This window comes from Xiphophorus couchianus, chromosome 14 (assembly GCF_001444195.1).
Source record: "Xiphophorus couchianus chromosome 14, X_couchianus-1.0, whole genome shotgun sequence".
Classification (NCBI taxonomy): Eukaryota; Metazoa; Chordata; class Actinopteri; order Cyprinodontiformes; family Poeciliidae; genus Xiphophorus; species Xiphophorus couchianus.
Genome location: NC_040241.1, coordinates 5,866,941 through 5,893,989, shown reverse-complemented (window position 1 = coordinate 5,893,989; position 27,049 = coordinate 5,866,941). Strand labels below are relative to the sequence as shown.

General features: G+C 39.3%; 2 protein-coding genes across 7 annotated transcripts; one reads left to right on the top strand and one right to left on the bottom strand.

The window, feature by feature from the left end:
• Positions 1-553: 553 nt before the first annotated feature.
• On the bottom strand, positions 554-6,111 carry LOC114157106 (protein translocase subunit SecA-like). 4 transcript variants are annotated; one of them, XM_028037888.1, is made up of 3 exons: positions 5,538-6,102; positions 5,138-5,333; positions 554-4,909 (listed from the first exon to the last, which is right to left on the bottom strand). In XM_028037888.1, exon 3 carries the CDS (start codon positions 3,452-3,454, stop codon positions 1,334-1,336), a length of 2,121 nt encoding a protein of 706 aa, XP_027893689.1. In that variant the 5' UTR covers positions 3,455-4,909; positions 5,138-5,333; positions 5,538-6,102; the 3' UTR covers positions 554-1,333. The 4 variants fall into 4 exon arrangements, with proteins under 4 accessions (XP_027893689.1, XP_027893690.1, XP_027893691.1 ...); XM_028037889.1 differs by having other exon boundaries at positions 554-4,905; XM_028037890.1 differs by having other exon boundaries at positions 2,606-4,909; positions 5,538-6,111.
• A 4,262-nt stretch (positions 6,112-10,373) lies between these two features.
• LOC114157090 (chromatin-remodeling ATPase INO80-like) lies at positions 10,374-26,844 on the top strand. Of its 3 annotated transcripts, XM_028037862.1 has the most exons (33): positions 10,377-11,029; positions 11,242-11,298; positions 13,821-13,886; positions 14,724-14,759; positions 14,852-14,905; positions 14,989-15,196; positions 15,245-15,801; positions 15,877-15,978; positions 16,082-16,216; positions 16,620-16,682; positions 17,596-17,655; positions 17,766-17,801; positions 17,886-17,948; positions 18,023-18,073; positions 18,151-18,219; positions 18,307-18,372; positions 18,456-18,551; positions 18,675-18,734; positions 18,848-18,904; positions 19,008-19,073; positions 19,186-19,239; positions 19,344-19,400; positions 20,222-20,278; positions 20,360-20,455; positions 20,693-20,755; positions 20,837-20,932; positions 21,030-21,074; positions 21,162-21,224; positions 23,166-23,237; positions 24,181-24,220; positions 24,307-24,364; positions 24,659-25,004; positions 25,127-26,844. In XM_028037862.1, exons 3-33 carry the CDS (start codon positions 13,842-13,844, stop codon positions 25,529-25,531), a joined length of 3,276 nt encoding a protein of 1,091 aa, XP_027893663.1. In that variant the 5' UTR covers positions 10,377-11,029; positions 11,242-11,298; positions 13,821-13,841; the 3' UTR covers positions 25,532-26,844. The 3 variants fall into 3 exon arrangements, with proteins under 3 accessions (XP_027893662.1, XP_027893663.1, XP_027893661.1); XM_028037861.1 differs by having other exon boundaries at positions 10,374-11,029; positions 14,989-15,801; positions 20,840-20,932; XM_028037860.1 differs by having other exon boundaries at positions 14,989-15,801.
• Positions 26,845-27,049: the final 205 nt, after the last annotated feature.

Here is a 27,049-nt window from a genome sequence, read left to right as displayed (position 1 = left end):
GCTATTTGGTACACAGTCAACTAAAAATATGTAGGTTATTGATTAATAGTGAAAGAAGGTTCAGAGATGCAGATATATAGGATATCATTTACATGCATTAGACAGTTTTATCAGCACAAGGTAGTTTAACTGGGGGTCCAGGTAGGGTTTGCATGAATCTGTGGGTTACAGAGTGAGCTCAACATGCAGAGCATTCAGATTTCACAGTGGTACAGTATTGGCTGGTCTTTAAAAAAAACAACTATTATTATTATTATGGAAAACCTGACTAATAAAAACATTATTTTAGTTCATTCACAGTTAGGTTTTACAATTTTATATATACATATACTGTATGTATATATATATACAGTATATATATATATATATATATACACACAGTATATACTGTATATATAATTACAAATACAAAATGGGTGTATCAAATAAAGAGGCCATTACCATTAGTTTCTCTTTATGCTCTTTAATAAAAAGTCAATTCATGCTGAAAATAAAATTTAGACATTTCACTTCAGAATATCTGAAAAAAATTACTCTAAGCATCAAGTGCACATTATATATATATATATAGAGAGAGAGAGAGAGAGAGAGAGAAAGAGAGAGAGAGATCTATGTATATAGATAGATGGATAGATGGATAGATAGATAGATAGATATATGCCAATATTCTTGGCAGGAAATCCAAGATTTTATCCACAGTTACGACGAAACACATACAAGACACTTTGTCATGAGTCTTTGTGTCTTTGTCACATATAATAAAGTTTCACATTAAAATATCAAGTCAGTGTGATTGTTACGTTTCATGTCGAAACTGGGCTAAAAAAAATTATAAAAATGGAAAATGTTAAACTTTTTTCAGAAATGTAAAACTGCAAACATAACCGTGTATCTGTAGGCAGTGAGATGTAGAAGAAAAATGTATCATTTTTTTCTAAAACAAAAGTTAGAGAAGGATTCCTCTGTAACTATGTAAACTCCTTTACAGCAATTCATTATGAAAAAAAACCAGTCATAATATGCAAAGTTAATAAGTTTCCATCTGTTTTCATAGAATCCAAACAAGTAGTCAGAAAAACATCTATTTTTCAATGCTGGACAATTGTTGTTATGGGCAGAATATTTCCACCCCTTACCAAAAGTCGTTGACCCTGCTCATGGAAACAACACAAAGGCATGAAAAAATGCATCTCCATCTCCTTAGGCCCTTTTTTAATCACTTGTCAACAACCCTAAACCTTTTTTTGTGCATAATTTAAACTAATATGTGGATATTGTATCTTGTCACAAATATACTGTGTTCAGTTTCTTCACTCTCACAAAGTCAACCTAATCAGTGAAAGGCCCGAGCTATCTTTGAAAAGAAGGTAGCCAAAGAAGACGGTATCTCTAAGACGTAGACGTGAGTAAGGCCCATAGATTCAAGACTCATGACTTCATTGAAAATATCTAAGGAGGGGTGATTGGCGAGTTGATGCCTCAACAGAGGGTTTCTGGAATAAATCGCCCTGGCTGATTCCAACAAGATTACTGGCATGGGAAGAAGATGCTCCAGAGAAACCAGGAAGTAGACAGGGGTCTTCTTCACTCTAACAGACCCGCTCGTGTTGCTGGCCCGGTCTATCTTCTGCATTGCTTCGTAAATATTTGTTTTGAAGGACACCAGAACTGTGTGTCTGGCCATGATGTGTTTGTCAAATCTGGTTGTCAAGTTGCCAGCGGGGTTTGTGGTTTGCTGTGTGACGTATCTGTAAGTGACATCCAGCTGGTCAGTGTGGAGCTTCACAGACATGAGAGCTTTTTGCAAATCTTCCAGAGCCTGACTGAGACACTCAGGGTCCTGGCTCCTGTTGTGTTGGGTTAAAGACGCAGAAGCACGATTGTAAAATGCAACTGCTGCCCAACAGGGGTCCTGGTTTATGACTTTAGTATACATGTCAATACTCTCTGAAAGCCTTCCCATTTTTTCGAGCTCACTACCTTTGGCAGTGTAGTAGTGGACGTTGGATGAGGGAGACTCTCTCTGCCTTAGTTTTTGTAAGGCTGTGCTCAGGTCTGCACTCAGGATGGTTTTCAATCTAACAGCAGAGTCTTCCTCAGAAAACTTTGTAAGGAGCCACATTCCCCAAAACTCATTGAGTGCGGAAACATCTGATTCAGTCGGTTTGTTGTTGTTGCTCTTGTGGAGCAGATCCAGTGTTTCCAGGTACTGACTGAAGAGCTCTTCTTTCTTTTTTATGTTTGGTAGATCAGACTCCACATAGCTAGACAGTTGTTCAGCCATTAATGCATCTCTGATCTCTTTAACCATCATCAAATCAGAGTTGGTGTTTTCATTCAAAATACGATGCAGCAGCGAGGACATTTCTTGACTTTCTCCCCTGGTGTTGCTCCTCTGATATTGCCGCAAGTGCATAAGAAACAACTGCAGAAAAGATGCAGATGCATCTGCAATATTTTCCATGAAGGACAAAAGGTTACGTGTTAGAATTAGCAATTGCAGAGGCTCTGACAGATGAGTGAAGCAGACAACCATCTGAGCAGACCCTGGTGATCCTTGTCTAGCTGTATGTCCAATGCCCTGAGCCTCCACACGGGAATTATCAGGCAGAAAAGTTTGCACAACGAACAAACCCCCAGCTGACTTTACAGAGTCAGAAACCTGAAGGTCCGTTCCACGAGCAGCCAGATTTGTTGCTATGATGACGTCTCCTGCACCCAACTTCTTTTTAAAGACAACACTGTTGTCCTTGTCGTTTTTGATGTAAAGCATTGTGCTTGAGACTCTACCACTAAAAATTTGGTACAGTAACTTTGCTAGCTTGATGGACTCACAAGTCACTAGCACAGCTCTTGGAGACCTGTATGGTGTAGGCTTGATTTGATCAAGCACAACTTCACAGATTTTCTCGATCCATCTTCTTTCATCCTTCATGATAACTCCCTGAACCTCAAACAGCTTCCTGCGCTTGTATGAAGGGATTTGGCAAGTCTTGATGCCCTGAAATGTTTTCCTCATGCTCTCAATCGCTGCTTGTTCTCCAAGAGTCCCAGACAGTCCATAAATCTGACTTTTGTACTTTTGAAGCAAACCAACGTTGGACATGTAGTTGGTGATGATGGTCATATCACTCAACTTCGTCTGATGTTTCATCTCAAGGAACTGCTGTAGACCATCACACCATTTCAAGCTGTTTCCAATCACATCTGTGCAGCTGTAGTCCACAGGTACAATTACATCACCTTCAAAGATATATTCTTGATCTCTTTCCATGGTTTGTGCACGGAATGCATTTTCAATCCAGATCTTTAGTTTAGATTCTACAAGATCTGAAAGGAAACCTGGGATGTAGCAGCTTCCTTCAGACTTGTTCAGTTCACGTGGTGTGAAATGCAGAAAACACCTTACTTCCTTTTCTGTAGCTCTCACTACACTGTCTGTATCAGGATACATGTATTGACAGAAGCCACCATTCAAAAGCAGAGACACTCGTCTCTGACCTCTTCCTCCTGACGACCTGTTCAGATCTTTTACGGATCCATCTGTATTGAGGTTGTGTAGAACAAACTGACATGATGGGAATCTGGTCTCCACTGCCCTAAAGAACTCAACCAGCTTATTGGCTGCAACATTTGCAGTTGTTGCAATTTTCTCATCTAAAAGACTTGGTTTCCTCTGTATTTCTGTAACTATGCCATTGGCCAGTACTCCTGTCTCCTCGGCTATTTGAAGAACAGTCAACTCATCCAATCCTTCCTGCTTGATCTGTTCTAATACAACTTAATGAAAGGGATATTTTCGCCCAACAATGTGACCTGACCCTACCTTGCTGTACTGGTTAGCAGTGGCCCATATTAATGCCAGGAGAGGGTTGAGATGCTGAAGAGCAGGCATGTCACTGCTCAGGTAGAGAACATCATGACCTTTGTCCAACATCAAGGAATCCACCTCATCCACAATTGCACACTGGAATGTCCTCTGGCCAAATATGTCCTTCCTAAGAACATGGTGTTTCAGCCAGTCTCTAGTGAACTGCTCTGCGGTACCATAAACAATCTGGCTCTCATAGCACTTTTTTGAGTCTTCGTCTTGCTTGTTGATGTTGCAGTCCACGCTGATCTTTAAAGCATCATAGAATTTCTTCCAGTCTCTCATGTCTCTCTCTGCTAGAACAGATGAACTCGACATGATGTCCACTTTCTCTCCTCTCAGAGCTCGATAGGCTGCAAACATGGCCACAATGCAGGACTTCCCCTCTCCAGTGCCAACCTGAATGAGACGCCCCGTTTTGGCTGGAGCCATGAGACACCAGCTCACCATCTGGGTCAGCCGTGGTCTGAAGTGAGTTTTTTCTGCTGCCTGGCAAAGAGTCAGCAAGACTTTTCTCAGGCCAGTCAGCTCTGATCCTGAACTGCGGGACCTCAGGGCAGCTTGAACTGATGACACAATATCTCTGACCTCGGCCAACAACTCATTATTAACTTGGTTAAACTCTCCATCTCGGATTTCTTTAATGATCTCATCCAAGGTTTTGTCTTCATCATCTCCCAAACAGGCCTTGAGCGCTTCATTGGTCACTGCCGTGTCTCTGACCAACTCCAGAAGGCTTCTTCCTGAATTAGATCTCCAGGTGGGTGTGATGTAGTTAACTTGAATCCAGTGCAACATTTGGAGCAACCATGTGAGGAGATGCGATCTGTCATTTCTACACACCGTCTCAAATCTCTGCAGAAGGGCTTCAAACAATTCACTGACGTCTTCAGGTCTCCATTTAATACTCCTGACCAGTCCTTGCAGCAGCTTGACGAGACTCTTTTCATTTTCATTTGGAGAGAATAAACGGGGAGCAAGGAAGGAAGTTACAACTCGGTGAATCACTCTGGGATCCATTTCTTTGCTCAAGTCTGGCTAAAACAGAAGAGAGTAAATAGCTTAGAGAGTGTTTTATAGAAACATTTTTAACAGAGAAACATATAACAGCATTTGACAACATCTAACAATTTGCTATGGCTGCAACAAAACACCATGCCAAACATTCATAATATTTAGCTAAGTAAAAGCTGTGGATCATATTTACACAAAGCAGTTTTCAGCAGTGCTGGATTACAAAGTTAATTTTAAGAGCAGTGGACTCACCTGGTACAAAAACGACAAATCAAGCAGCTGATGTGTCACCCTGTGATCATATTTGTCTTTTTAACTTGGTCGCTGCTTCAACGTTGCTGTCTTTACATTGGCACCAACCCCCAGGGGGCCTCTGGCTGTTTACTTCATCTAACGAAGCATTTGCATGTAATGACAGAACTGCTCTGACGTCCACATGCTGCAAACCCTGCATGTAGAAATGATTATAGCTCATGTTAGTAAAGCATGTCTTATGGCTCTGTGCTGTAACTGAGACACTATTTTTACTTCAATAGCAATTACTTGAAGTTTGGAAAAATATAATTAAAGCATAAACATATTTTTTCTTTTCCCTTTTACTCTGACACTCAGAAACTAGTAGAATCAAGACCTTATTAACATTCTGACTCACCTGATTACCAGAGTTGTACGTTTATTTCCAACTGAGTTGCCGACGCTTCCTCCTGCTGCGAGAAGTCATTCTTATCCTTTTAAAACTTTTGTGTTGGTTTCACTTTTGCTTTGTAGACCCTGCGCCGCCCAGAGGGAATTTCCAGGTTTTAGCTTCACTTACTCTAAACAAAGTGACTTATTGTACATGCAGACGGCACAATTTCTGGGTCAGTCGTTGTGACATTATCTGGTGATGATTGGTACCTGTGTGCTGTTTTCCACAGGACTGTAGAGATTTGCGGCACTTCATAAAAACGTATACTTACACATTTATACATCAAGGGGTGGGTTTGCAATTAGACTGCTGCACGTTATTGTGATTTCCCAGTTCAAGAACCGGAGGTCCGACTTTCAAGTTTTAGAACCTGCTGGCTTCAAATGGTCAATCGTTTTGTGATGGTGGCAAAGCGCGATTTCCAGCACAGTTTCCAGGTTTCTGTCAGAAGGTTGGAGGTCCGAATGAGTCGATCACACACCAACAGAGAGCTTACCTCATACTCAAGTAACAGCAAATGGATGCAACACCTTGAGTGGCAGATGGCAACACATAAACTTTCAGTCCATGGATGGATGGACCTGTTTTGTTTTTTCTTTTCTAATTACACAGGTTTAATGTGACGCCATGTGGAAAAAAGTAATGAAATTGTTTATTATGGTCCTATTTTTACTTCACAAAACCCAGTCGTTTTCATCGGCCCGTGTACACACCTGTACACACACTCCTTTAAGTAGTTTCTAAATGTTGACCAGTCACTTTTATTTCATGTAAGATTTTCACTCCTCAGTGCAGCAGAATTTAGTTTGGACAATTTCAAGTCAGCTCAACTTTAATAAAAGTTTTGTTTGTTTTTTTTTTTTAATCCAAAAGTTTCTATTTTTATTTTCTAAATGTTACGAATAAAATTAGTCAAAATGTAAACAATTGGAATACCTTGAACGTGTATATTTGAAGCCGAGTGTTTGGAGAGACGGTTAAAAAAGTGACCTCAGATGACTTTTCTTGTTTTGGTTAAAGTCAGGCTGTGCTGACAAGTTAAAACATATTCATAACTCCAGCTGAGCTGACTATTGGCCTCACTTAACCCTAAAGCATGCTTTCAGTTTTGCTTGTTACGACCGGTTCTCCAGCCACGCACAGAAAAACCCCGGCGTGTTTTGTTTGGCCAAGTGTCTTCGACATGTGCTAGCAAGCTTGTTATTTTGGAGATAGCTAAAATGAAATACTCTGCCAAACAATCGTGCTTGATTTCTTCTGTTTCACTGTTGTTGGGACTTTTTGTTTACCGTTGAGCTAAAACTACAGGCTTTCCTCTAACGCAATCAGAGCATCTGCAGTCTTAAAATGACCCACAACGGGGTCAAATTAGACGAACCACAAGCCGGGAATACAGTTTTGTCTTTGACAACTGACCAGCAGCCTGACTGGAACAGGAACAGCCAGAGCAGAAGCTGCTTGACGAAAGAAACGACGTCCTCAGCCGGGATCAAAACTGCCCCAGTCACATGAGTGACCAAATGTAACAATCACTGAGGGAAGTGGAACTAAAATCTAAATGTCCAATTTCACCTAATGTTTATTTCACTTTGGATTTTGCCAAAGAACACGAAGAGCATATAGTTCTCTTTCTCTTCTGTGAAAGTCGTCCGATGGAAGGAATCGCGGTGAACCGGCAGCTGGGTCGACGCCCGTGTGCTCAGATCCAAAACTCCCTAAAATTACAGAAGAATTGAATGTTGGTTCTGACAGAAAGGTGTTAGGTTACATGCTGTTTTTTGTGGTTTCTTATTTATGAGTCCGCACAGTTTCAGACCAGTTTGGGTCCTAATGTCGACCACTACCTAAAAAAACCCAACAAAGGGCAGGTGAACATCAGAACCGGGCCGTGGCGCAATACAATAGGGTGACGTGGTGTAGAAATTTAATTCTCTTCAACATCATCTGGATGGAGGTGAATCTGTGTTTCTTACTACAAGAAAACACTTTACAGCAAGACGTGAAGAAGGCAAACAGACGGAAGCAGTCGTATGATTTAGCCAAAGTCCTACTGGGACGCTTTGGGTCACCAGGTGCTGCCTGCCTGAACACCAAACTTCGTTATGCCTGATCAGTGAATCTTCAGAGCACTAACTTTAAACCTAGCTTGTGTAAGCAAAGGTCAAATTATGTTCTTAATTGTTTAAAGTGAATGAAATGAAACTTTATTTCGAACATGATAGAAGTATAAAATCATGCACACAAACAAGGAATGCAAAAGACACACAGTTTTGTACCACAGTCATCTTAACATGCTCAAAAGGGAGTAGGAAGAAGTGAGAAACTTTGAACTCCTACCCCATAAACTCATACAATATTTTCAGATGGACCCTCATTAATAAATCCAATCAAAAATAAAAATAAACAGGATAATTAATTTTCCATTTTACCTGGGCTTACATATGTCTAAATATACACTCATGTGCGTTGGCCTCAATTTACATAAACACATTAGTGCCAACTCTCACCCACATTTTGTGAAAATGACCTCTTTATATTTCCTTTTAAATTTTAAGTCATTTACAACTTAATTTTAAACACGTTAAACACAAAATGTAATGAGTTGTTAATGACGTTAAGCATTTTTAAGATGAATTCATACATTTTCAAAACAAGAGACTGAAACCAGAGCCACCACTATCAACAGGGCACAGCCTCAGCCTGCAGCCAGGATTCAGTCTTTCGTCTTTCATTGGTGGCAACCAGGATAGATGAATCATCAAACATGTGAAACAACAATGACTCGTCAATTGCAGCACCATACTATGCCTGTGCGACTCCGAACGTAGACTTCCTGGAATTTACGTTGTTCTTCTTCTGTTTTTTTGTTGTTGTTGTTTTTTTCACATGACATAAAGTCACCAGATGATGCTCGGCAAACATCTCGGCATATCCTGGCAAATCTGTTTCTCCCCAGACAGGAATAAGTGGTTTTAACATGGGGTTTAGTTCTGCTTTCTGGACGGTTCGCTTACTTGATGAGCCCAAAGCAGCAAATTGCTTGTTGCTTTTCTCAAGAGCCCCTTATTTCAAAATTAGGATTGCAGAATACATAATCACCTCTGTGTCACTGTGAACAGTCAGAGTCGGCCCAAGGCGTCAGCAAATAGTGACTCAATTCTTTGACAAAACCGGTGATGGTTACAAAAAACGTCTCCATCTACAGCAGTTAAAGCACTGAAAATGAACACAGTGCCACCATGTGGACATTATCAGTATCTCTGTTTTTGCACAATTGATAATATCAATTAGTTTGTCCTGGAGCAGCAGTCGTTGACTCAGCGGTTTGTTTGTCCAAGTAACATATGAGGCACTTGGGCTGCCAGTAGTGGTTCTTCCAGCCAATATTTCTCTTAATTGTTAGCAAGAAAAATTAATAACTGTGGTGATTAACACCAATAGCTAAAACGGTCCTTTTGTTCAAACAAATTAATCTTTGCTGTAAGTAGGAACTGCTGGGGGAAAATAAAGAAGTTGAGAAAATTTCAACAACTTCCATAATCTTAAAACACCACGTTTTGTTTTTCCAACAATTAAAACCACTGCGTGTGTATGTATAATAACATTATTAATAACAATCAGTCAACAGCAGGAAACCATCATAACATTCATCTATATGACATCTTAAAAAACAGGACAACTAGATGTGTAGTCTGTATATTACATGAAATATTTCCTTTTGCAATAAAGGTCAGACTATGTTATTGATTTTAATTGATCAAGCAGACGAATTATGTTTGCTCATATGGTGTAACATTGAAAATAAATATTAAATTTTACTGTGGCCATTATAAAGTTTTCTATGCGAAGGCAGACATACTGGATATTCAGGTCAAAGTTGGTGAAAATCGTTTTTTTGTTTTACACTCCGAACTCCTGTGAACTTTGCTGGAATGTTGTTTCCCATCGTTCCTGCTGTATCATTGTTTGATAAAAATTTAAAAAAAGTCAAGAAGGTGGTGTTTGGAAAACGTGACACTCACTGAGGCGTTGCTTGTTATATAAAAAAAAATCTCCTGCATCATTGTTACTTAGCGCAATTTCATGGGAACTAAAACAATTCAAGCAATGACATCGTCTGTCAGGATAACACACCCGGACCACTCCACCCGGTTCGGCGGGGACAGGACGACCGGTCTGTCCGCTTCGAGGCGACTGCGCTTCGGATGAAACCGCAGCGGACTTCCGCGGCGTTGAAACCGGAAACAACCCAGATCTGTATTTCAAAATAATGTGCTATCTGTGCGGATGCATTTTTTATTTTTTTATTACCTGTAGTGATGCAAATGTTGTGGCGTTGGGGGTAAAAAAAATAGTTATTTGGGTCTTAACATAAAAAGTAATATATTTAATTTCACTAAATACTTTTCATGTAGTGCATGTGGCTTCATTGACAGATTTGTGGCCTCACTTGTAAGTGAAAGAGCTGCCTTTAACTTATTTGTAATTACCTTTAACTTAACAAATGCTTTTGCATTTATGATTTTTGCTGAGCCAGACAACAGGAGGGACCCAAATATAGAATAATAATAATATTATTATTTTATTTTACTTTTTTTTTATATAAGTGCATGTTTTGTAGACACTATTTATATAAATCTCATCAGCCTATAACAGGTTAGTTGTAATAATATTTTTGGATTTTTATGAACTCAACAATACTGAAGTATCTAATAATTATAAAGTTATAGTACATTTTTTTTCTTACAACATGTATCCAGCTAGGAGTTGTACAACCTCCCATGTATTAATACCTGTTCATGTATAGGCCTGAATATTACCATTCTGTAAGCAGCAATATTAATTGTTTTTCTTCTATGGATAGGGCACATAAACCGACTCCATCCAGAAAAGGCACCTAAAAAAGTATCTATTATCATTTTAATGTGTTTCAGTTATGAAAAACCATACACACAGTTTGGAGTCAAATTCAACCACAAAATATTTGGGACTTCACATTGAACCTTACATCAACAAAGCTAATTTGTGTAAACCAAATATCTTCTCAACATTGCCTCTTGTTTCATAATTCATGAATGTAATAAATTGTGATTTGCGGTAAAAGTTCACGTTTTATTCCGTCGTGCTTTTCAGCAAAACAAACAGTTTACAGTTAGTGAATATATTGCTAGCTCCTCGCTCCTTCCTGTTGAAACGAAACAGCATTTTTTTTTAGGCAGAGGAAATTCGAGAAGAATCTTATTTTGAAACATCTAACAACCGGAAGTTTATTTGCTTCGTACATCCACCTTCCAGCAGGTGTTTCCAGCAGAGAGGTAATTACAAACCAAAGCGGTGCGGACCTCTGGAAGGCAGTGATGAGTTTTATTACGAGAGAATAAAATATTCTGTTCTGGGATAAAACATATTGTGTTAAAAATAAGTTCAGGAAGGACGTAAGGGGAGAAACGGCTGTGGTAAGTTTATTATTATTATTTTTTAAATAAAATACCTTTTGAAAAAAGAGAAAAAACAGGCTGCGTTACTAGTAAGCTGATTCATATTTGTGAAAAGTTTAGTTGTTTTTTTTTTTTTTTATCAAAACAGGCATTGTCACTCACGTTTAATTTGTAATTGTTGCGCTTTTTTTGTTTTATTTTTTTACACACAAAAAAAAAAATCAAAAAAGGAAAATGGCGTTTAACCTGGAGGAGCAGCAGCACTAACTTCACTCGGGAGGCGACCTGTGAGTCTTTTAAATTGGTTTTCTGCTACAAATATGTTTTTTTTGTGTGTGTGTGTGTGTGTGTAAAATGGTTGTTGGTTCCAAAGTATGACATCAAGTAATTCCACCGTTTTCTAAAATATTGTATTTTACTTGTATCATATTTTGGAAAATATGATACAGCGTAAACATTAATTTTCAGACGGGCAGTGCTGATTTTTTTTTTTTTTCCACTGGTAGCATTCTAAGTATCACTGTCTGTATCATCTCTCCTAACAAACAAACTGTACTGCCAAACCCAGACTGTCATGGTAACTGTGAATTCCTGCTGCATTGTTTCCTCTTCTAATCTCTGACATCAGCAATGAAAGCAAGTTCGTGTGTAAAAATAGGTGTATTGAATATTAAAGTTTCTGAATTTGCAACGTTATGACTGCACATATGAACAGATGTAGGGCTGTTGTAAACGAATATTTTATTAATCGAGTAATCTATCGATTATTCTTATGATTAATCGAGTAATCGGATAAAAAAAAAAAAAGTAAAACATTGGTAAATCTAACATAACAGCAATATTAATATCGCATATCAACATCAGTCCAATTTTCCACATTTGAGCTTCCCTAGCAATACATTTTCTGTAGTTTAGAAAATTAACCTGTAACAATAATAGCTCACTTTCTTAGTTAACCTGGAGAACAATTATACAAAAATCTTAAATTATGTTCAATTTAATAATAAAGAGTCAGGCTCACATATACGCTCATAAAAATGTCTACACTCCAGCTTTTGGTTTGTGTATTCATCTTCAGTCAATTTAATAGATGAACTCTCACCTTGCTCAGACATTTATACCTTTTGTGTTCATGTCAGCCACAGGATTTGACACCTTTGTTTGTCACACACAGAAACTCATCTACCAGCTACGTGCCGCCACGACGCGCTCTGCCACACATTTGTTGAGACCGGGATGATATGAAATACATTTTCCCGTTTGTCCGTAAAGCCACATTTATGTTAATCGTGTTCATATCCGCTCACCTGTATAGCGCTCTTCCCCGCTGTTCGCTCTGAACCGGCCACCAGGCAGCAGCTCCGGGAGGAGAAAAGGCTGCCGTACTCCAGGCATTGCGCCAGTCATTTTAAGGATGCTTATTGGTAAACACGTATAAAAACGACAAAGACCCAGACATTATCATGAATCAATAAAATCCTCCCGGGCCAGAACTTGAAAACTGGACGTTATGTTGCTAACACTTAACTTTCGTCAACAACTCAGGCGGAAGTGAGAGCTCTGCGCGATGCAAGTTATAACCCGGCCGGAACACGGTGTATTAAATAATAAAATATAACTGAACGAAGCTTCGAGGCAGATAAATTTTCCTCGAGGAATTTTAATAATCGAGGTACTCGAATCACTCAAGGAATCATTTTAGCCCTAAACAGATGTTGTACAGTATTATATTTTTGGTTCGTGGTTGGATAATTACATGTTTCTTTGCAGTTTGGAATTTAAGTCTTTTCCAGGTTTGAATAAGTAGGTTGTAAAACGATATTTGCATTTCCAAACTTTCTCTATCCCATTGTCAAATTTTCATCCATTCATCCATATATCCCTTCATCAGGGTGGTGCCATCCAAATGATTGTTCCTTCTATAAATTCTTCGTCCATCCGTTGATTACCCCTTCATTCTTCCATTAGTTCATTCTTTCAGTTGTCGGTCCTTCTGCCTAGCCATCCATTCTTCCCTTCCTCCCTTTCCTTCGTGACAGACTGAATTTACAGACTCGGCATTGCAGAAATATCACCACTCAATTCACTGTGAAATTTAGTTGATTTATACCTGTAAATATGCTAAAGATGACAACAGCAATTCAGTGTAAGACGCTTCAGTGCAGTCTTCTGTTTACAAAAGTTTGGGTATTGCGACAGACTGGCGACCTGTCCAGAGTGACCCCGCCTCTCGCCCGGAACGTTAGCTGGAGATGGACACCAGCATCCATCCTGACCCAACTAGGGACAAGGGTGTTAGAAAATGGGTGAATGGATGGATGGATGGGTGGGTGGATGGGTGGATGGGTATTTGCATATGACAGTTTCAGTTCTGCAGTCTAGTTTTTCAGGTTCTTGTTGATCATTTTGTTTTTAGCATTGTTTCTGTTCTGTTTTAGAGCGTGCCAAATCACAAGCCGGTCAAACTACGTTTGGAAACGAACATTTATATACCTGGTGACTCTTGTGAAATATCATCAGCGAAAGTTTAAATTAGTAACTTAAAAATCCTACAATCAGATTTACTATTTTGTTTATATATATATATTTTTTTCTGTCCTCCTTTTCATTGTTTGTAGGTGTGGAAACTTGGAAAAACTGGCCTTGTATCAAATACTTATTTTCTCCTTTTTGTCGAGATTTATGTTTGCGAGTTGAATCCTAAAAGGAACCAATTTTTGCACCTTTACCGTAGTTTAAAATGTCTGATTAAAGCATGAAGGTAGCTAAATGTATGCACCATCAGTGAAGCAATGGTTTGTCTCTGCAGAGTGTTGCGACTCTACAAAATATGCTGAAAATGGCTTCTCATGATCCCCCTCATCGTCGCTACAATGTAAGTGGTTGCACAAATATACAATCAAAATTGGAATTACTTCCAAATTACTTTGTTGACTTTTTTTTTCTCCTTAGAGTAGAAACTTAAAAACTGAAAAATATTTGAGCTTCTTTAGATTTAAACATCCATAGCAGCAACGTTCTCTCTTTCTTTAATTATAAACCAAGGAGATGAATGTCTCCAGGGAGACCAGAATCAGTCTCCATTATTTTGGAAATGGTAGACATGTTAGTCTTGCATGGTAGGTTTGTGCTCAGAAGGCGTGAAAACCTGAGAGCTGCATTTTAACATTTTTAGGTCAAAGGTTAAATGTTATCATGAATTACAAAACCTTTACAAGGAGGGAAGTTTAAAATGACCCGAGGAGTTTGACCTGCTTGTCTTGGGTTTTGAAAAGCGACACCTGAATGCATTTTTGGAACGATTTTCTTTGGACAAACCAGGCTGAAGTGTTGATGTTTGGCTATAATGCACAGAAACTGGAGTGTGGTGGTGGAGAGCTGATGATTCTTTTAAAATCAGCATGGCATTGGTTCCTGTAATGCAAGGGTGTCAAACTCCAGCCCTCAAGGGCCGCTGTCCTGCAACTTTTAGATGTGCCTCTGCTGCAACACACCTGAATAGAATAATTAGGTCATTAAGACTCTGGAGAACTGATCTACACAAGGAGGAGGTAATTAAACCATTTCATTCCAGTGTTTTGTACCTGTGGCACATCTAAACATTGCAGGACACCGGCCCTCGAGGACTGGAGTTTGACACCTGTGCTGTAATGGTTTAAATTGATGATCCATGATGCAAAAGCAGGACTCATAGTTTTTGTCATTTTTTCAGAATGGAGTCCAAGAAGACTTTCCGTCAAGGCTTCAGGTTTGTTTTGGAATGACTGTTTCTCGTAGCTGTGTAGCTTTAACTATATTTTATTTATTTATTTAATATTGATTTCTTGTTACGTCACATAGAACGGAGACTCTGCAGATTTGATCAGAGCGAACCCTTTTTATGCATATTACAAGGTATGTATGTTACGGATCTCTGCCTATTGACAACATTGACTTTTACTGAACACATCCCAAACGTAGTTATGTTCTGCTGCTAGGAATCGACCAGCAGCACTGATGGAACAGAGGCTTCAATACAACCAGACAATTTCATCTCTGTACCCACTATGAAATTCATAAGCTCACCTCAGGAACTTGGTTATGAAATCAAGACCACGGAAAACAAAGATCTTAATGTGCCTCAGCGGTACGACCCTAAAGACGAGCTCTTCAGTCCGTCCTCTCTGAGGCTCAACACCACCGCCAATGGGGATTTTCATGATTTGGTTCAAACACAAAAGTTCTCTAAACGCAGACAGAGAAATGGCTCAGATGTTGTCACGGATGATGTGGATGCTTTGTTTGGCTCACCTAACAAAGCCGAGGCACCAAACCCATTTTGTAAAACTTCGGCCTCAGAAGCAGATTTGTTTTCCAGGAACAGTGAGGAACTCTTCCATCCAGACAATACCCCCAGCACTGACAATGACAATTCTTTTAAGAAAGGATTTGACGTATTTTCACCGCCTACAAATCCTGTGGATCCATTCCCAAGTCCGCTCCCAAGGAATTTATTCAATGTCCCCAGTTTGGATAATCCTTTCGGTCCAACTCCCTCCAAGACAATGTCCTCTACACCTTTAACCAATCGCCCATCTGAGTTGAAGTTAGACACGCCGGTCTCAACAGGTTTAGCAAAGAAAACTCCACCAAAAGTTCCTCCAGTTGTTCCACGAAAGCCTGCAACCAAACCAAAAGATTTTTTGACGACGCCTCAGGGAAGCAAAGAGGAATTTCTTGAGCCGACCTCCTTCAGCCAGGCCAGCAGTCTGTCCTCCTCGCCCAGCTTTTCTCCAGCTGATTTGACTCATGTATGTAACTCTTATTTCAAACAGCAAGACTAAACACTTTAAGGCTACTATAAAGTCATTTCATACGTCATGCAGGTGCAAACTTTCAAACGGCCACCAAGACCCCTTCCTCGAACTCGACGCCCCAAAGCAGAGAAGCCACCAAAACCAGAGAGGCCTCCATCCCCAGTATACTCTGTAAGCCTCAAAAACACAGATGATTTTCTGATGTTTTGTGTTGAACTCCATCAATGAGGAGACTTGTGACTGTATAAACTCCTTCTCTCCTCTAAACTCTTAGACTAAACTGGAACCAGAAGTACCTGAACCACACACTGCTGAGCCAGAACCGCCAAAACCGCCGCCTAAACCAGTCCTCAAACCAGTCCTCAAACCTCTTCCTAAACCAGTCCTTCCTCACAAACCAAAGAAAATGGTATGAAGTCTGATTTATAATGTGGTGTTCAAATGGGTTATCTCTATTGTTACACAGACATAGAATCTGTATTTTCTGTTTTTATATAGAGAAAGAAATGCAAAACCAAAATTCAAGAGAAAACCAGCAATCTACATCTCTGCATATAACTTATGACTAACGTCTGCCTAACTCTCAGACTGTTTTTTTCTCATAGTGAATGCAGTTTTTACTGTATATTGTAACTTCTATCATAAACCAATGGCAGATTTGTGAATCATGTCTGGACAACAGGAATGTTGCCATGCAAAGTTATTTTCTGCTTCTTATTGATATTTAATTTGAGTGCTCATCTCATTGTTTTTTTTTTTTACACCAGACAGAAAATTGCTCAACATGGATGTTTTATATATTTGTTTTGCAGGAGAGCAAACCATTGGAACCTGAGAACTTTGTCGTGTTTGAGGACGTCCTCCTTATCGGACAGGTGAGTTTCACCTAGAAAAATGTTCCCAACTGCAAAGCTGAAAGTTTCACTTTGTTAAATGTTGTACAGATTTTGGTCAGAATGAAAGATATGATGCTTCTTCTAGATTGGAAAACTGTAATGTCATGTTTAAGAAACGCGTGACGCCTGGGTTTTGGAGTCAGAGGTCAGTAGGGTGACGGTACAACGGAAAAAGCGACAAATGTTACATGCCAGATTTATTTTAAGTGCACTAGAAGTGTATAATAACATTCAAAATTTGCAAGAAATACCAAAGAGCAAACTAAAAGTTTGATCAAGTCTAAAATAGAAATGATTCTGCAAAACTAGAAACGCTTACATAACTAAATGGTACCTGAAGTTGAAAATGCTGAATATTTAAAAAGTTAACCTGTCTTTTGAGATTAATCCACATGCACAACAGTGTTAGTCAATGTTAATTAATACCTGGTTTCTGTATACATTGCTCTGATTCATACAAGAACATTTTTATTTCCATCTTTGTTGCTACTGGTAGCCAGTTTTTTTGTGCTAAGGGCTAAAAGTCTGAACTATATGCATGATAAATTGAAACCTGAATGTTTTACAGGCACACTCAAATGTGTTTTTTAATCGCTCTCCTGTATTGTAATGCAATGAAAGCCTCTTTTGACATTTAAAAAAAGCATCATAACTTTTGTGGCCTTATCAGTTTCGGGTGGTTTGACATCTCTACCATGTCGGTCGCAGAATACACCACTACATTCATACACAGGCTGTATGAACGAGACCATAGAGCTTTTTCACAAGTGTCCTACCAGGAAAAAAAAAATCTGATGCCAATGAAGAAATAAATCACTTATCCAGAAATATGTGCTGATCTGTTTTATGAAGTTGAAGCAAAATGTAAACATTTTTTCCCTCTACGAATCAGGAATGCTGTGTGGAGGATTGGCCTGAGGACAGTCCTGAGCTGGATCCAGACTTTAAGCCAGTAAGAAAACAAATCTAAATGTTCTTCTTTATTTATCTTTTACTACAGATTCCAATTTAATTCCTTGAAACTTTGAATTTGAATGTGTTTTTCTGTCTGACTTCTCAAAGTCGGGAACATTTAAGCTACGAAGAGAGTCGTTGAAGGTCAGTCAATTCAGTTTCGTCTGTTAAACTTTGCCGATTTTTAAAACCATAGAAAATCAGCTGCAGACTGCTGCCTGTTTTTAGGCCAAGATGGAGTCAGACGGAGGAAGCAGCGAAGACCCCGACGGTACCTTTGGCCACGTTAAGGTAGAACCTTTGCTCCTTCCTCCTTGTTCTCCTGCTCCAGCTGCAGCTTCAGCTAAACTCTGAACGTTTTCCAGAAAAGGGACAGGAAACTGCGAATGTCGCTGCTGTCCAGAAGAAGCTCAAAGGTAAATCTGATCTGCTAAAGGAATATTTTCTTGTTTTGCCTTGTTTTATTAAAATGGTAACAACTTTGACAATGTAGGACAAGTACTCAGATGATGCCATGGGGGGAAAGAGCAACACGCTGCCCAGTCGACGAAAAACCCCCAAGGTAGAGATCATCACATGTTGTAACACCAGCCGTTGTTGTTTTATGCTAGCTGGTCTTTATGCAGGTGATTTGGCTTCTGTTTTGCAGGTCTTTGGTTCCAGTGACCATATTTCCACAGGAGATGATGAAGATCCTTATAGTTTGGACTATAAAGTATGTTCTGTTTGCCAACAGTATAAAATCTGCCTATAAATCTGGTTGACGAATTTATTTTATGATATACTTAATGCCTCTAGAAAAAATCTACAAAGACCAAAGTCAATCGCCTGTTTCGGAGAGCCTCCATTGGTTCCTCTGCGTACGACGACGAGCTTTCACTGCAACATTCAAAGGTAGCTTAAAGGAGCTTGTAGGAGATTTTCTGAGAGATTTCACTCCAGCTTTCCTTACAATTCTTCTGTGAAAGCAAAGTGATGCGTGAATGTATCAGGGAGTTTTTAAATCCTCTCCAACAGGACGGTGACCAGAAGAACAGGAGCAAGAGGAGAAACACCACTGTACGTCGACAGTCGGCGGTAAGCAGCCTCCATTCTTCAAGTTAAATGTGGTAAAACAGCAGGTCAGGTTTTCAGCTCAACATGGAGTCATATTTAAGTCTGTTGCTGCTTAAACTTGAACTATTTCTCAGGACTCGGTGTTGGATGGAGAAGATTATGAGGATGGGGAGAAAGGTGGCCATCGGCAGGTTGTTAGATTTTTTTTCCTCGTTACTCAGAAACACATTTCTGTTCACGTGAAAACAGAACCTGCTCTGCCTTTTCTTCTAAACCTAAGTTGTTTTCCTCCAGAGGAGGAATAGCAAGGTGAAAGTCAAGTTTGTGCCACAAAGAGGATTTGCCATATCATTAGAGAAGGTAGAAAACGTCTGCTACACCCTGATACTCTGATTGCATCACTTCTCAAATTAAAACATTAAAAACAAAATGCAAAAATCCCACCTCATTTCAACTTCTTTGTTTTCTACAGTCACACAATGAACCAAAAGGAGCTCATGGCTACACGTCTCGCAAGGGCTCAAAGGTATGACAGGGACTTGTGGCTGGTCAACTGTTTGTGATTGCCATGTTTGTGGAATGAGGATGTCTGAACGGTGCCACATGTTTGGGATGTTTTCACCCTCGCAGGACAAATCTGTTGAAGACTTTGGAGCGCATGGCTACACACCTCGTGACAAGCTCCAGGTAGCGATCTATTTCCGTTTCAACAACAACAACAACCTGTGTCTGATGCGACTGTAGATAGGATGCTGACCTGAGATAGCATAGTTTGATATTTTTTGTCAGTTTTCCACAGCTTACGGTTCTTGCGATGCTTTGCAAAAGTATTCATGCACCGTGCGTTACTTCACAACCCTTCTTAAGACTTTCGCTAGCTTTAGTTGTCGTGAATAATTATATTCAGGCCCCCTGACTGCCTTCAGAAGTCAGCCGATTGGTCAATAGAGTTCAACTGTTTGAAACTGTTCTGCAGCAGCTTTCAGGTTTGTTAGGGAACATTAGCGAACAGCATAATTGCAGACCAAGCAACACCTCTTGTTTTAAAGAGGAGTTGAAACAAATATCATCTTATCTGAGCTCATGGAAGAGGGTCAAGGAAGCGCCATAAGAAGTTCCATCTACAGTTTACCTGAAGCCGTGTAGGGAACGACATGAACTCTGGGCAGAAGAGACTAAAATTAATATTTTCCACCTACGTTCTGGGTGGTGGGAAAATATATCTGTCACCATCGTGGGTTCCTGATGATGTAAGCCACCAATCCCAACAATTGTGGGCAAACCTTTACAATAGTCCTGGCAAAAGCGCTGGAACATGTGACTTGTGGCGAAGATATCTCAAACACCTTTTTGTGCGTGAGATTACGATTTCGAATGTCAGAATCACCAACAACCACGTTATCAGTTGTTGCCGCTTATAGTAGCTTTGCAGATCATTTTCCAGCCTTATTACTCTGCGTAGTATATTATTCTAATTTCTCTACGCTGTCCGTTTTATTTTTGTTCAGGATGATGATTTTGAAGGCCTCGAGGAGGTGGAAGCCCTCAGCCGTCGCTCAGCTAAGGTAATAAATCTTTACCAACTAAATAACATCCAGTGTTTTCACTGATAAACTACATAATCAAACTTTTAATGTGAAAATCAGGCTGCCTTCACGGACGACGAACAGCAAACGTCTCATCGTTACTCACCGAGTCTGCAGGGGGACGACGACGTTGAATTGAGCAAAGAACGCAAACATGTAACTTTCTGCCTTTTTTAAAAAAAAAAAATGAAACTACAAACTGCATAAAACTGATCACAATAAGCTTATATCAGCAGCTGTTCTTTGTTTTGTTTTTTTAAGTCTTTGGAAAATACAACTTAATGCGCATTGATTATTATTATTGCTTTAACTGAAACGCTTATCTCCTTAGTAGTTATTAGTATTTCTTCACTATAAAGTACAAAAACAAAATCGTCTTCTTGTTTCTGGCAGAAAAAGTCCAAACATAAGATTCATCTGCCACACAAATCTAAGGCATCACATGGACTGAATGAGGTAGGCGGAGTCAAATCCCTGTAAGTGTTTAATGGTTAACGCGCTTCTTATATTGAATTTATTACTGGTGTTTAATGTCAGAAGGGCTCCACTGATGATGAAATGACAGAAAAAGACATGAAGTCTCACGAAGAGGAGTATGATGAAGATCCAGATGAGATTGAAATGCTCAAACTGGTATTCTTTGTTCTTTATTTAGACTCCAGTGTTTTTTTTGTTTGTTTTGTTTTTGCATGAGAAAACACCTTTGACACACTTATTTTCTTCCCAATAGAAAAAGCCAGTTAAGCCTAAAGTTCCCAAAAAGCACAAGCACAAGGTGAGTCTGTTTGGTTCGCTCTGACCACAGCAGAGGAATCGTTGATGGACGTGTGCAACATTCTCAGACTGAATCTTCTCTCATCAGAGCAAAAAGGCCAAGGACCAATCAGAAGCCCCATCTGATGAGCACCTGTCTGAGGCTGCCCAGGTACGTCTGCAACTTTTCAACTGTTAAAGTGCTGATGGGAAAAACTATCCGATACTGATTCCTCAGTGACAGCGATTCAAATTGTCTCATCAGAGCCAGAACGGAGTTTGAAATGGCTTGGAGGGCCAAGTTATTAGTAGGGTATGTTTAAGATTCTCAGTCGGCTGCAATGTCTCAACTTCAACGGATTTCAAATCTTTTGTAGCCTCTGACAAAGCTTCGTTTTTTCTTTCATTCGGAATAAACACCTGCTTCCTAAGTTCGCTGTAACGATCCTGTACTTTTACAGACGGAGAATTCTAGTTCTTGTCTTTCTATCTTCATTGGCTCCTCCAGAAAGAGAGCAGATTTGTGGCGAGCACAGCAAGCCGTTTCCTGTCAACAGATTGAGTTGTGGTTTTCTGCAGTTCCTCCAAAAGTTACAATCGGACTTTTTGTCTGCTTCTCATATCCCGTTAGATACGGCCGTGTCTCTGTGTCTGAAATGGTTCCATATTCCCTCTATTTTCTGTTTATTGGTTGGTTTTTAAAAGCCAGTTGGTTGTGTACAGTTTCAAGCAAATGCTATGCTTTTCAGATCTTATTTTATTTGAAATAAAATGTAGTAAAGCATGAACCATTTTCCCTCCACATCACAATTGAGCTTTGCTTTGGGTTGGTCTACAGAAGTGGGTCTGCAACCACTTTGCAACTTTTTGCCATTACTCCAACTAAAGACATTTACAGCTACAAACAAAATGTTTAATATCTACTATAGGAATTTTGTGGTCTATTTATTTATTTTAAACACAATTTTATTTCTGTTTTTTAGGGTTTAAATCAAAGACAAATATAAAAACCTTTGCTAAAAGAGGATCAGGACATTTTCTTCTATATGGGATGTTGATGTTTCTAAAGAATTATGTAAACAGAGAAAAAAAAGTACTTGGTTTCCAGTGAAATAATGAGAAGTATATATCATTGATACTTGTCATTCAGTTTTTTTTAAAGTCTGAAATTTAATGCAGGATTTATTCCATGCAAAAAAATCTCTATTTTTAATATCTACATTTAAACAAGGTAAATAAAAAATGCCTAAAATCTCTATTTTTAATATCTACTTTTAAATATAAATTTTACAAAATGGCTAAAATCTCTATTTTTCATATCTACACTTAAAAACAAGAAATTAACATGTCGAAAATCTACATTTTTAAAAAGTTGCTGCTTCTGCACTATCTTCAGCCAATTCAAAAGCCATTGTTGAAGCTCCAGCTCAGACTCCTGTTATACAGGAGTATATGTATAACATGCTGTACTTCATGTTATACAGCATGAAGTACATTGACATTTATTGTGGAAAATGCCTGTGTGGGGAAAAAAATCCCAGTGCTTTTGCAACACTGTACTCTAATCTTTACTTACGAACTCCTTCTCTAACGTTCACCGTCATGTGATGGCTGTGCGTTAACAGTTCAGATAATCTCCACCTGCTAACTATCAGATTTTAAAACGTTCTACCAACTCTATAAACGATTTGCTTTGAGTGGGAATCTTGACTTTTGTCAGTCAGGCAGAAGAACAATATGAAGACTTCCTTTATATTTCATTTGAAATGCATTTAAAGTGAAAGTTACCAGAAACTGGGGGGGGGAATGAATACAGTACAGTGGTTACATGAGCAAGCTTTTAGCCACAATGCAGATCTGATTGATTAAGCCCTCATGATAGCAAACTATAGTCTCAAATCCTCTCATGCTGTTGTTTTGGTCTGTTAGATTTCTTTTCTCAATTGGACCTTGACACATCCTGGTAGCATGTTAGCGGACTGGTTCAGCAGCATACCATCTTCACTGACACGCCTACTGCTGTGTATAAAGGCCTGCAGTTACTTAAGTTACTTAAAATGGTGACGCATGCTGCAAACACTTGCTGATTAACTCATCTTCTTCCCTCACTCAGGCGGCATGGCAGGCTGCTCGGATGGACGAACTGGTTGCAGCCGGCGAAGAGGAGGATGAGGAGGAAGACGGGGTCAGTTTCTTTGGTTCTTACAAAAATTCTGGATGCTTTTATTTACGGACTCTCTGTTTTTATAGGAACAGAATTATTTCATGTAAAGTTATATGTAGGCTTGATAACAAACTTTGCTGGACGATAAATTGCCCCAGAGGTTTGTTACGATAAACAAAGATATTGTTGTTTTTGAGGCAATTTTCAAGATGTCAGTAATGGCACAATAAGGCAAGAACACATTCTCATAGATCAATAAACTTTAAATCCTAACGAACATTTAACGCCGGATCCCCAACGCATTTTAAATCTCTAAAATATATAAACCAAACTACAGAAACGACAAATAAGATAAAGAATGACGTCTTGGTAAACTGAATTGTCCTTCCGAAACAGAGCTATCTGAGACAAAAGCACCAGACAGAAAACCTTCATCACAAAGGTTTTGGTAGAAACGGAGAGAAAAGAGAAAAATGATAAATCATTGAAAATGAGTTCATTTTAATTTGTGATTGATTTATTGCGACAGGCCTAGTTGTGTGACAAACTATTTTTAGGAGATGAAGATAACTTGTGTAAATATAATAAGCATTTGATTTCATTTAGTGAAAAAAATAAAAATATATCCAAGCTGACCTGTATCTGTGTGATAAGCCAGTCTCTCCCTAAGGTAAATTCTAAATTAACTGTAGTAGACACATTTTTTGTGAAATGTTCCTAAATTTCAAAAGCAACATGCAATATTCTTTATAAAATAATTCAGAAACAGATCATACCTGTCAAGTTTCCCGTTTGGCCAGGAAACAACCATATTTTACCCCCTGTGTCCCAGCATACTCCCCTCTAAGTATTTTACTGTAAATTTCCCATATTAGATTAATTATGCAAGACAGAAGAAATGTATACGCTCCTCTGAAGAAAAGTCAGAAATATATTTGACTACGTTTTGTATCTTCGTCTTTAGGACACGGACAGTTTATTGGAGTGGTGGTACACGGTAGAAAGTAAGTCAACATCCAAACCGATTTTAAAATCAAGTGAACAATGATGGATGGTGCTGGATTTGTATTCCCCCACTTGTGCATTTCAGAATGGGACGAAGTGGCATCGGATGAAGAGGATGCAGCCGTCAAAGAGGATGAGTCAAAGTGCGATCATTTGTTTTTACCAGCAGCAATTCTTGGTCAACTCACTGGTTACTATGGGATACTATGCAATATGTTTTGATTTTATACTTGTGTAGCACCAGTACAAAAGTCACATGCACTCCAAACGATTCTAGTTATCAATGCAGTCAAGCTCAGTTTATTATTCGAATTCGATGATGAGTAATTGGGTAAAAGGATCAATTTACAAGGAGGTTATAAGTTTGAGTACCACAGAAGCAAAGAAAGAAGAAACTACTAAGAACTGGCTCTTCTAAAATCTTGCTTTGATTGCAGGTCATTCACCATCTTGGCAGAGAAGGTCGAACGCGGCCTGCGTCTCTTCAACAAGGTGTTCACCGAGCAAGCCGAGGTCCTGTGGGAGTCCATCATCTCGCTCCACGCTCTCGCCGACGACATCAACGAGTTCCATCACAAAGCCAAGATCGCTGGGATCAGCGGGGGCACCACCACCGCGGTGGGCACTGTGGCGGCCATCACTGGCCTGGCCTTGGCTCCCGTGACCTTCGGAGCGTCCCTAGTAATCACGGCCGTGGGCGTGGGGGTGGCAACGGCCGGGGGGATCACCTCCGCCTCTGCGGCCATCTCCGATAACGTCAACAACAAGAACGAACGCAAAAAGGTAATGTGGGTTTTTGATGCAGCGAGACATGATGGCAGCCGCAGAGGCCGCACGTCTTGATCACTCTGCTCCTTTCTCTTCTGTGTGAAATCACTAATTTAACATTCTCTGTCCGTAAATAGATCGAGGGTCTGCTGCAGGAGTACGAAGAGCGAATGCTGGAGATCTCGAACATCCTCCACTTCGTCAACCAGGGCTTGCGCAGGCTGCGCGGCCACCCTTTCCTCAGGTCCGGCACGCAGCACTATTCCCAGGACTGGGAAGTCCGCAGGGCGGTCCAGATGATCAGCATTGTGGATTCGCCTGTGATGCGAGCGACAGAGATAACCGACGACGTTGTGGGCTCCCTGCGAGGACTCTTCAAAGGAATGGACAAGTACTTCGTAAACGAAACCAGAGAGCTGAAGAAAGGCTGCAAGAAGGAGATTGTGGCCGTAATAAGACAAGTGGCAAACGTGCTGAATGACTGCATCGTGGAGCTGAACGCCATCAGAGAGAATCTGCAGGACGCTACTGGACAGATGTGAACAACCTTCATGATCACGCTGAGCACGGCTCACCACTGACATCTCCTGGCTGAAACCAAGAACTGCTCTTCCACATTGCATCATTGGTGGAAAATATTCCACCTCTGTGAAACTCCTGAAGATATTTTTGGCATTGTGGCTGAGAAATGACTTTTTTCCAGCTTTTTAAACTGCAGATGAATTTTGTACTTGAAAAGTAAAACACAGATCAGTTACTTTATTCATTCACCCTTTTGTTCAGCATGAGCAGCACCAAAGTTTTTTCCTATATAAATGTGACAGGAGGTTTACTTTGTTAGAATTGAGTCAGTTTGGAAATAGTTGATTTACTATACCTTGAAATAGTTTATCAAAGACTTTGACAAAGTCTATAACCCTCTTCATTATATTGACATAATATGAAGCAATAAGGTTCGAATATGTTTAACAGTTAATCTAGTGAACCGAAGTGATGATTGTCAGATTTTGGCAGAATGTTCTGCAGGCTAAAGATCCTTCTACTGTAAATGAGACTTTTAATCTTTTACGTTGTAAAAAAGAATCTTGCTTTCATAATCTGGTGTCTATAGACACATTTATTCTTATAACTTAAATCCGTTTGTTCGAAATATATCTTATGTTTTTAAACGAGGGAGTTAGTTTGGTTCATTCAGAAGCTTGAACACATTTTAATGCTTTTTATTTTTCCTTAAAGAGCTGTCTTGAATGAAAGCAAAGCATGTTGTATGACAAACTGAAGTTTTTCTGCTTGATTAAAGGCACATTGTCATTTTTATCGACCATATTGAATCATATGGCGGCTATTTTACCTCTGACCACATTTAATTATAGTCATTCTTAACATTTTGACTTATCCAGCTTTGATAGGTCACTGACTTAGCAGTGCTGGGGCATTTGTTCATTTATTTGCATTTTAATATGAAATGAATGTAACTGTATAGGTTTTACATTGTTCTGTTTTACTATATTCAATATGTACTGGTTAACCCAAGAATAAAATGTAAAAATGACCTATTGACACATTTTCACCTGGAGGTAAAGTATGTTGTTTATTTTTTATTCAGTAGAGAAATATTAATCTCCAACTGAATATTATTGTTCAAAGTACCATTATAACATTATATACAAAAGTGTAAACTTGACATAATTTCCAAAAACTCACTAACATTGTGGTTTTATGGTGACTGATTACTGCCAGTGCATCTTCCAGTTTTAATTTTTAAACACCGTCTTCGAAATTCAATTGGTGGAATGATTGCTCGTGTGAAAAAAATGTTTTTTAAAGATTCGAGTGGATTATCTAAAAAAAAAAATAATAAATGTAGGTAATCTTGTAGTGTCACGCCTATGTGTAGTCTTCTTGAACATTTTTACGTTTCACGATAAAACCACAAACTTCATTCTAGTTGGTTGGGATTAAATTCAGGTGTGTAATTCTGAAATGAACGAACAATTAAAGGGTCAAAACTCTGAAACTTGAAATCCCGAGATGTGTGCGTGCCTTCAAACTCCTTTAAA